This window comes from Camelina sativa, chromosome 8 (genome assembly GCF_030686135.1).
Source record: "Camelina sativa cultivar CO46 ecotype springtype chromosome 8, ASM3068613v1".
Lineage (NCBI taxonomy): Eukaryota > Viridiplantae > Streptophyta > Magnoliopsida > Brassicales > Brassicaceae > Camelina > Camelina sativa.
Genome location: NC_141887.1, coordinates 20,881,616 through 20,892,196, shown reverse-complemented (window position 1 = coordinate 20,892,196; position 10,581 = coordinate 20,881,616). Strand labels below are relative to the sequence as shown.

Sequence of the window (10,581 nt, the reverse complement as noted above, 5' to 3'; positions counted from 1 at the left end):
GAAAGAAAGAAAAAAAAAAAAAATAGAAAGGCACTAAATCATTTATGTTAATTAATCTCTGAATGAAATATAAAAATAAGTTTGTTTTATATTTTTTGTCTACACTAAAACATGCAAGTGTATATATATATATTTAACAACACAAATAAAATAAAATTAAAGTAATATATTTAGAAACTAAACTTGTGTTTTTTTTTTAATATTTCGTTTCATGGTTCAACTCTGCTTTGGTAATTCAAAAACTCTATTTATTCGCTCCTCTCTCTCTCTCCCTCAACAAATTCGAAAATGTCAATGTCATTCTCCGGCGGGACTCACGACGACGATCGTTGGGGATCCAATATAGCTTCCACCGGAGAATTCACACAAAGCTCTCAATCATTACCTGCACCACACTCACCCTTCTCCTCCTCCTCCTCCTCCGGTGAAGAGCTCGTTGAAGTAACAATCGAATTCCCAAGCGGCGTCTTACTAAACATCGACTCCGTTACAACCACCGATCAAGAAATAATCACCTCTTGCTCTGCTTCTAACTCAGGATCAATGTCTCGTAGCTTAGGGTGGAGCGCGTCGTCAAGTCATCAGAACTCAGAGCTTCACACGGTTGAAAGAGCCAAAAAGTTTTCGAGAGATCTTAAACAGAAGCTTCAAAGGATCTCATTAGGCTATTCGTCTCGGTCTGCACCTGAGCCGGTGGTTCCTAATGTAGTCCACGTTACAGATCATGCTCTTCTATGCCGAACCTTAACACAACGATTCACCAATCCGATTGGATCGTGTACGCAGAGAGCGATTCATGGTTTGAAATTCATAAGCAGTAAAGATAACGGAATCGCTGATTGGAGACAAGTTCAAAACAATTTCGTCAATCTTTCCAAAGATGGTCATATTAGCCGAAGTGATTTCGCTATTTGCATAGGTTTGAAAATGCGTCTCTAATAACTCTTATAATCAAATCATATGCATTATATTGTGACACATTTTGACGACTATTTTGCTGTTAAAGGGATGGAGAATGAGAATGAGGATTCGAAAGAGTTTGCGGAAGAGTTGTTCGATGCGTTGTGTAGGAGAAGAAGATTAATGGTTGACAAGATCAATCTTCAAGAACTATATGAGTTTTGGTATCAGATTACAGACGATAGCTTCGATTCTCGCCTACAAATCTTCTTTAACATGTATATCTTGATTACTTACTTATTCAACATGAGTTTAAGGTTTTTGATTTTTTTTTTTTTTTTTGGTATGACATTTGTATTATACGTGCAGGGTGAAAAATGGAGATGGTAGAATCACAGAGAAAGAAGTAAAAGAGGTGATGACTTATGTTTCCATCCATCTTCCTAGTTTTAGTATTCTCTAATCAGCATTGAATCGTTGACTACGTAATAATGAATCTTACATGAGTCCCATTATCTTATGTTTTTTCATATTGTATTATCCCTCTTGCTGATATATATTTTTTTGGTTGGTCTTGATATAATTTAGTTCTTATGTCTCCTTTCTAAACCAATGCAAGAATAGAAAACTTTGAGTTGCTATTTGTTTTCTGCATAAAATCTTGATTGACCTTGTAGCAGCCATTTTCTTAATTTAAAGAAGTAGTGTTTCTAAGTTGTAACTACCAATCAAAGATATGATATTTCTATATAACCACTAAGTTTATACGTTGAATCTTTCTAAGTAGAAGCTTTTTTAATTATGGCATTAACTAATTTTATTGCGTATGATTTTGACAAACGTACAGATAATTATACTAAGTGCATCAGCAAATAATCTATCAAGGTTGAGACAACGAGCAGAAGAGTATGCAGCATTGATCATGGAAGAACTGGCTCCTGATGGGCTCGACTCTCAGTACATAGAGGTGGTTCCATCACTTTTTATTTGTCATCTTGTGAAAGCTCATAACACAAAAACACATGCTTAAATACTAAATTGATATAGTATGCAGATCAGTCCCTTTCAAATTTTCTATGAGGGAGAGTAGAAAGGTTCTTTGTTAAGTTTGACCTTAGTTATTGATGACGACGTTGAAGGCTTGAAGCTCTCTCCTACCTATAAAGTTCCATGATAGGGACATTTGACTTAGTCAAGAACCAATGATATTAAAGCTTGATTTTGTATAGAACGACTTTAATAGAATATAACCTTGACGAAGCAAACAAGTAGAGGTCCACACATAAACCTTAACCTAGAGTAATAGTAACATATATTTTTCTGAGAGACATACACAAGATGGGTAGTAGAACACTATTTGGACACTTGAGTATCAGACAGAGGAACTCTGTTCTAATTTTCTAATGTGATGTATTATGTTATGGATTTGAAACGATGCAGTTAAAGGACCTAGAGATGCTACTACTAGAGAAAGACATATCTCATAGTTACAGCCAACCGTACAGCCAAACAAGCCGAGCCTTAAGTCAAAATCTAAAAGATACAAGATGGGGAATAATCAGGAGCTTGCTTTACTCTTTGCAAGACAATTGGAAGAGGATTTGGGTTTTGACATTGTGGTTAGTGATCATGGCCTGGTTGTTTATGTGGAAATGTGTTCAGTACAAAAACAAAGACGCATTCCATGTAATGGGTTACTGCCTTGTTGTGGCAAAAGGTGCAGCTGAGACTTTGAAGTTCAACATGGCTCTTATCCTTTTGCCTGTCTGTAGAAACACTATCACTTATCTTAGATCCACTGGTTTGTCCTACGCAGTGCCGTTCGATGACAGTATCAACTTCCACAAGGTTAATTTAAAAAACCATTTTTGTCTTGCCCTTTCATATGAGAGAGACTATACATGCTTCAGCTGAATCCTACTTTTTCGTTTTGCAAGACGATCTCTCTAGCAATCATTGTTGCAATGGTTATACATTCATCAAGCCACCTTGCCTGTGATTTCCCGAGGATACTAACATCTACAGAAGCTGATTACAAAAGATACTTGGTTCATTACTTTGGTGTGATCAGACCAACGTACTTTGACTTGGTGAACACTCCAGTGGGAATCACTGGGTTTATAATGGTTGCTTTTATGGTAATCGCATTCACATTAGCCAGCCGAAGATGCAGACGAAACCTTACTAAGTTGCCGAAACCATTTGATAAACTAACCGGTTATAATGCCTTCTGGTATTCACATCACTTACTTCTAATGGTTTATGTTCTTTTAGTCATCCACGGTGTTTCTTTATATCTCGAGCATAAATGGTACCGCAAAACGGTAAATTCCATATAACACTTTTACCAATTTACTTTTTTTTCGTTCTCAAATAAACAGTGATAATAATAACAGATACTACCTCCTCTGTAGATATGGATGTATCTTTCTGTGCCAGTTTTACTCTATGCTGGTGAAAGGATACTTAGATTCTTTCGTTCGAGGCTTTACACAGTTGAAATCTGCAAGGTATGTCTTGCATATTAGATAGAGTCATATAGAAATTTAAAAAGGATGTTGGAAACTGACATGCTAATTAATTATCTTTGGCATCAGGTTGTAATTTATCCCGGAAACGTTATTGTGTTACGCATGTCTAAGCCTACGTCATTTGATTACAAGAGTGGACAATATATATATGTTCAGTGCCCTGCAGTATCAAAATTTGAGTGGTAAGCCCAAACACAACCTAACAGCTTTTCATACAATCTAAGATATGTAAACACTATGTTATTTTAACAACACAAAGACTAAACTCAAAGCTTCCATCTACAGGCATCCGTTTTCCATTACTTCATCCCCTGGAGATGACTATCTCAGCATCCACATTCGTCAGCTCGGTGATTGGACAGAAGGGATTAAGAAGGCATTCTCAGTGGTATGTCAAGCTCCTGAACCTGGAAAAAGCGGACTTCTCAGAGCAGACGGACCAAACCATATAAGGTACATTTATAATGTCTTTGAATTTTTTTTCATATATAATTACATTTTTCAAAATGTGAAATTTTGATTATTCTCTCTTGAAATTTTAGTTTGCCAGAGCTGTTGATAGATGGACCTTATGGTGCTCCAGCGCAAGACCATTGGAAGTATGATGTGGTATTACTCGTTGGCCTTGGAATCGGCGCAACACCTTTCATTAGCATTTTGAGAGATCTACTCAACAACATTATTAAGCAAAATGAACAAGATGTGATCAGTATGTCAGGTAGTCGTAGTAACAGCAACATCTCGTCGGATCACAGTTCTAGTTGCTTAAACTCGGAAGCTCGGTTTAGAAGTCCACAAAATCAAACGAGGACATTGATGACCAAGAACGCTTACTTTTACTGGGTAACACGAGAACAAGGTTCGTTCGATTGGTTTAAAGAAATCATGAACGAAGTTGCTGATTTGGATATAAAGGTAACATACACCTTTCCATGTTAGAAATTATGTTAGATACATTTTTCAAGTTAATTACTAACATATTTGTCCTTGTAAACAAATAAAAAGGGTGTTATTGAGATGCACAACTACTTGACTAGTGTGTACGAAGAAGGAGATACTCGATCAACTCTTCTCACCATGATCCAAACGCTAAACCATGCTAAAAATGGCGTAGACATATTTTCTGGAACCAAGGCAATTAATAATTTAGCTTTAACGATTACATTTATCATTTACAACAACACTCGATTTTTTTCTGATCTTTTGATTTTTTTTAGGTACGGACGCATTTTGGGAGGCCGAAATGGAAGAAGGTTTTATCAAAGATTAGCACCAAACATAGGAACGCAAGAATAGGTAATACAAAATAATCATTTGAAACCTTGTCCGTTTTTTGCCTTTTGTCTTAAGGAGTTTAATTTGAAAAAGATAAAAAAAATATAGGAGTGTTCTATTGTGGAGTACCGAGCTTGGGGAAGGAACTTGCAACACTCTGCCATGAATTTAACCAGACGGGTTGCTCCAGGTTCGAGTTCCACAAAGAACAGTTCTAAAGGAAAAAAAGAATATATAGTCCCTCACGTTTATTGTTTTTGGATGAAATCGAATCAAGGAATATATGTAAATTGTTCATGCAATGTTCTTTTCTCATATCCTTGTTGTTTTTTTTTTCTTTTCCTTTGGTGTATGTATCACACATTTTAACCATTTCATCTTAGAGTAGGATTGTCAAAAATGTTAAAAAATCACAGTTAAAGCTTGTGATAAAAAAAGACAAATAGAAAAAGAAAAAGTTCGCACAAGTTGCAGATGATTTAATCAGATTATTTATTTGTTGTTGTTGTCTTTTTTTTTGCTGATCCTATTTACTTAATTATGAATTAGTTTGGTTCATCTTTTTGTATTGTGAAAAAAAAAAGTTACAATGAGTAAAAATGAAAAGAAGAAGAAGATTTTTAGTGAAAGGCCGTAATCCGTTTCAACTCTGCTGCAGAGGTAACTTCTCTGAACCACCTGAGCTGTTCCTGTTATAAGCTCTATTAGTATTCAAGACATTCTGGTGACTTTTATGAGAAGTAATTAAGCAGTGTTTTGACTTTTGATCACTCACTTGAAGCCAATGAACTCGTATAGATCTGTGCTTGAAATAGGCTTCCTCAATCTCTCTCCCAAGCGAGTCTAGTTCCTTTATTTTGCTTGATGGATTTTGCACTTTTGATCATACTATTAGCCTCACATATCACATTTTCTTTGTTAAAAATTCCAGTAAACAGAGTTAGTTGATCTATATATTAAAGGCATGCAATGCAATGCATAATAGGATATGAAATAACATGTATTGTTTTACAAGTTCCACTTATAAAAAAATCATAGCTTTTTTATTTACACTCAAATTTTTTGTGACTAACATTGATGATGATGCTGAGGCTGACACGTAAACTTTAGGGACAATCGGTATAAAGGAAAGACAGAGAAGTATATGCAAGAAACATCTCTAATGTATATCTCTATTTTTTTCTCTAAAAAATAGAGTAACTCTAAAATAGAGTATGAGTTAGTGTAAAAAAATAGAGGTGAAAATAGAGATTTGAGTAGGGTTAGAGCATCTCTAATAGTCCTCTATTTTTTCCTCTATAATAGAGATCCTCTATAATAGGGGTGAGTTTTACTCCAACCCACCTCTATTCTCACATCTAAAATAGAGATTCCTATTTTTTTTCTATTTATAGAGGAAATCTATTTTTTCCTACAAAGTGTTCCTCTATAAATAGAAAAAAAAATAACAATCTCTATTTTAAAGGTGAGAATAGAGATGGATTGGAGTAAAACTCACTCATGTTATAGAGATCTCTATTATAGAGAAAAAATATAGAGAAAACTATGGGAGATGGTTTTAGAGCATTTTATACCGGTGGGATGTCTTTTATTTTTCTAATAAAATAACAAAAAGAAAATAAAATTTTAATCCTAATTTTTCGGAGATCTGTGTCTCTGCCCCGATTATTTTAGATCCTCAGAGACACCTGTCACTAATTTATTGGTTCCGTTTTGTTTTTGTTTTTTTCTTTCCCTTCTCCTCATTGGCTCATCTCTCTCTCTCTCTCGACATATAAACAAGTATCACACTCTGCTTCGTGAATTGATAAATCAATTCCTAGATTTCCTATAATCAAAATCGACGAGAACAATCCGATCGACATTCTTCTTCGTCTCTCGTTTCTTCTTCTTTTGTCTTGGATTAAACAGTCGAGGAAACAGACTTTGTGGTTCCTCTTCTTCTTCGTCTCTCTCTTTTGGCTTCCTTTCAGTTTTGGATCTGTCTCTCCTTCGTCCTCATGGTGGTGCTCCTGCTTCCTCTTTTCTCTTCAAGGTACCCTAGTTTCTGGCCGCCAAGCTCCTTTCTCTATTATTTGGATCTAGTTCTTCTTGTTCCTCGGATTTAGAATTGATATGGTTTTGTTGATCTCTAGTGTCTTAAGATGATTATGGAGTTGCATTAGAACAGTAAATAATCATTGCTAATCTGAACATGGATTTAGATTAGATTCTGATGAAACCTAAAAAGAATTGTTCTTTGCATATCTTCTGGTGGTTAATTTGTTCATTAGTGAGAAGAATTTATATGGCCTGTTTTGAGTTTGGTATATGATTGAATGATTTCCCTTTTGTTTGCAAGTTATAGTGGACATTTGATAGGGCTAATAACAACGATGATTCATATAAATGACATTGTCTTTGGTAGTTTTAATAGTTTGGTATCCTTGTCTTTGGTAGTTTAAGTAGTCTGGTGATGTGAGTCAAAGCCATTCCCTTTTAACCTGTTTGAAGTTTGCACAAATCCCTATTTCCTCCTAAAGCTACTGAGAGAGATGTTTATGAGTTCTTCTCCTAAGCGGGCAAGGTTAGTGACTTTGTTCCTTTCTAGTTTGTTAAATTTTGCTTTTTGGTTGTAGTTGTCTTTGCTTTTTTTTTTATTTTGTTTTATCTTCACAAATTCATTGGGTTCTAATGTTTGCTTGGATAGAAACGCTTAATGGTTTATCGGTTTTGTTTTTACATTGTATAAAGCTTAGTTAAAACAGTCTTGATTTGCCTCTTGTTTTGGTTACGTTGTAAGTCTTGTTTCTCTCTTCTTATAAACCAATCTCTCGTCTCAGGTATTCTTCTTTGCATATTTCATTTCACATGCTCCTTTTTGATTATCTATATCCATGTTGCTTCCGAAATTGTTTCCTTTGGATCCATTCGTGTTTTGCGAGCCTGTTTTATCTTATGAAATCTGAGGAATGAGCTGAACTTTAATAGATTATATAGCTCATTTTACTTCATACTATCACCTCTTTGGCTCCTTACGATCCATATCCTGAAATTTCCTTCATGATTTTGTATGTGTTTAGGAAAGTTTCATTTTCTTGGTATGTAATACAAACATTTTCGAATTTAGATGCTACTGTGACTTTGATAGTGATATTTGTGTAAATGTCTTCTTACTTTATGAGGTCCTTTTGTTTACTCTTTAGCTCTTCTTTTCTGTGGGACTTATTGTTTTATCCTAAGATACACCGACAGTTATGATGTAGTATTATACTGATCAAGACACTGCTCTACCCCCATTTTTTCCGTAGCTGCTTATATTTCAGCTTATGCAATTGAGCTTCTGTACTTACTCTTGTTATTTTGTATGAACAGCGACTACTTTGACAAGTTGGCATCTTTTGGTCACATTTTGTTCCCTTCATGTGGCATTATGGATGAAGATGTTCGAGCACAAGCCTTTTGATCCACGAGCTGTGATGGGGTTTGGCATATTGAATGGGATATCCATAGGACTATTGAGCCTGGGCTTTATTTATATCGTTGATGTGGAGGAACTATGGTCAATGTCTGAAATTATACAATGGTTTGAATTGTTGAAACTGGTTTTGGTTTGTGATTGTTGTGCAATGAGAGGATGTTTGAGAGTTAGATGGAAAATGGTTTTATTTTGTTTGATTGTTGCTTGTAAAACAAGTTCTCTGATTTTTTTAAACCATTTGACACCCAAAGATGACTAATGGGAGGACAAAAAATAAAAACAAGGATGTGAAGTTCTAAGCTTAGATTTATATTATTTTTAATATTATTAAAAGTTAGAGACATTCATTTGAGGATGTGGAATGGCCATGCTCTTAGAGATGCCCTAGTACTTCATTAGTTGTATCAGTCTTCTTCTAACTACACCGTCTCTTTTTCTTTCTCTTTCTCATGTGTGATTTATTATATTGTAATGCAAAAACGATACTTGCTGTAATGTATTTAACTTAACATGTTCTAGTGGTGCCATAGGCCGTATGATTGATATAGTAGATTGATCGGAACATGTGTACATTAACAAAATTTTATGTAAAACGATGATAATTATTTTTATCAATCCCCTACTCTTAACTTTACTATTTCTGATTAGTAAGTACCAGATAAGTATAATTTTATAAAGATACCAAATAGAGAGGTTAGTATGTAGTATCGATATCCTAAGTTCATAACTTTACCCCTCTTTATATTTCTTGTGTGTGGAGATTTATATTGCAATGCAAAAGAGATAAAGCTTAATAATCAAATTATTATAGTCTTTAGACATATATATATCTGAGAGAACGTGTGAAGCTATTGCTTTTTTTTTTCCACGATAAGAACTTTATTTCCTTTTAAGAAGAGTCAATACAGATGGAATGGCTTAGCCAATCGGGTACAGCACCAGAATCAGAATAGAAAACATTGTTCAAACAACCAAATTTTGCTAAGTTATGAGCTGCCCTATTACATTCTCTCTTTGCAAATTGAAAAGAAATTGAATCTAACTTTGATATCCAATACTGTCTATCATGAATGAAGTTTGCTAGAGACCTATTCCTTTGAACACCATTTAGAGTGTTTATTAAATTTACGCAGTCTCCTTCAAAGATGAAGTTGACATAACCACTGATCCATGATTGTTAAAGTCCAACAAGCAAGGCTTTTGTGAAGATATTGCTTTTTTTTTTTTTTTTTTTTTTTTTTTTTTTGTCAACAAACACTCCATTAAATTTAGGTACAAGGTTTTTGATACTCCCTTCTAGCGAGAGCATGATGCAACCAACTAACTTACATAGGAAAGAAAGAAAACCACGGTAAGTTACAAGGTTTGTGAAGCTATTGCTTATATCTGCTTTTATGTATTCAAAGTAGAATGTTCTAGAGCCTGATTGTTATAGCAAAATTGGATCATCTGCGAGTTAACAATGTTAATCAACTTACTCAAAACATTGATTAGTCTTAAACAATAAGTCTGATGCATGTAAACATATTTTCATGCCCTATATCAAGTAAGAAATTTTAAAAAGTACTTTAACAAAATGCATTGCTGACTAGAGGTTAAGCTCTATATCAACCAAACATATTCTAGAAATGGACTAGAGGTTAAAGAGCTTAACAAAATGCATTGCTGAATGCTGACTAGAAATGGACTAGAATGCTGACTAAGGCTGCTAATAAAGAGCTTAACCTTTAAAAAGTACTTTAACCTCATTTCTTTTCAAAATCACAACTTTTTTTTTAATTCTTTGTTTTACTTTTTAATGTTGTTGGTTGATTTAGCCCTATATAAAACACATTTAAGAAGGTAGTAGCATTCATTCATTCATTCATCTCCTAATTCTCTCTGTTCTGTTTTTATCTTCATCTCCCATCTCGCTTTCTTTCCTTTTCCTTTGAAGTTCCTTGCACCTTAATCATGAAGACTATATTTCTTTGGTACTACCCGTATCTACCTACTGGGCTATGGAGTTCCTAGCTATACTGACTATAGTCGTTTCTGCTGTATCAGCCTCTATGATTACATATCTCTACCTCCATGAGCAGTTCCATTCTAAAGTACTGCTAGTCATTTTTGTTATCTTCGTCCTGGATATTGTACTTATGTTTGTACTCCCTCCTTTTGTCAATGGCAAAGCAAACTGGGGTGGGAAGTTTATTTGCGTTGCTTGATTGCTTCAGTCCTTTGTAGAAACTATCATCCTGTGGTCTATTACTCTATTGAAAGATAAGATTCCCAACAAGAAAGAATCTGATCTCTTCTTGTTTTGGATGTTGGTGACATGTGTCATTTTAGCGTATTTCCATCTTGTTGCTTTTCTAAACCTTGTCTACATAAAAAAATGACTTTGGTCTGGTGAATGGTGAATGGTGAATGGTG

General features: G+C 34.6%; 1 protein-coding gene and 1 long non-coding RNA gene across 3 annotated transcripts; both read left to right on the top strand.

Moving 5' to 3' along the window:
• LOC104707422 (putative respiratory burst oxidase homolog protein I) lies at positions 1-5,173 on the top strand. The gene is made up of 13 exons (XM_010423767.2): positions 1-919; positions 1,007-1,178; positions 1,270-1,315; positions 1,748-1,867; positions 2,341-2,748; positions 2,838-3,224; positions 3,315-3,410; positions 3,498-3,613; positions 3,717-3,884; positions 3,974-4,346; positions 4,437-4,565; positions 4,649-4,727; positions 4,815-5,173. Exons 1-13 carry the CDS (start codon positions 289-291, stop codon positions 4,922-4,924), a joined length of 2,835 nt encoding a protein of 944 aa, XP_010422069.1. The 5' UTR covers positions 1-288; the 3' UTR covers positions 4,925-5,173.
• A 1,078-nt stretch (positions 5,174-6,251) lies between these two features.
• LOC104707420 (uncharacterized) lies at positions 6,252-8,416 on the top strand. 2 transcript variants are annotated; one of them, XR_754647.3, is made up of 3 exons: positions 6,252-6,741; positions 7,146-7,272; positions 8,061-8,416. It is a non-coding gene; the product is annotated as an uncharacterized LOC104707420 (long non-coding RNA). The 2 variants fall into 2 exon arrangements; XR_754648.3 differs by lacking the exon at positions 7,146-7,272 and having other exon boundaries at positions 6,335-6,741.
• The last annotated feature ends 2,165 nt before the right edge of the window (positions 8,417-10,581 follow it).

What these genes read in the sequence shown, in the direction of transcription:
- LOC104707422 (XM_010423767.2), top strand. Translation starts at nt 289, where the DNA reads ATGTCAATGTCATTCTCCGGCGGGACTCACGACGACGATCGTTGGGGA. An exon ending in TGATTTCGCTATTTGCATAG is followed by an intron (nt 920 to 1,006) that starts GTTTGAAAATGC and finishes TTGCTGTTAAAG; the next exon opens with GGATGGAGAATGAGAATGAG. An exon ending in CTACAAATCTTCTTTAACAT is followed by an intron (nt 1,179 to 1,269) that starts GTATATCTTGAT and finishes TTATACGTGCAG; the next exon opens with GGTGAAAAATGGAGATGGTA.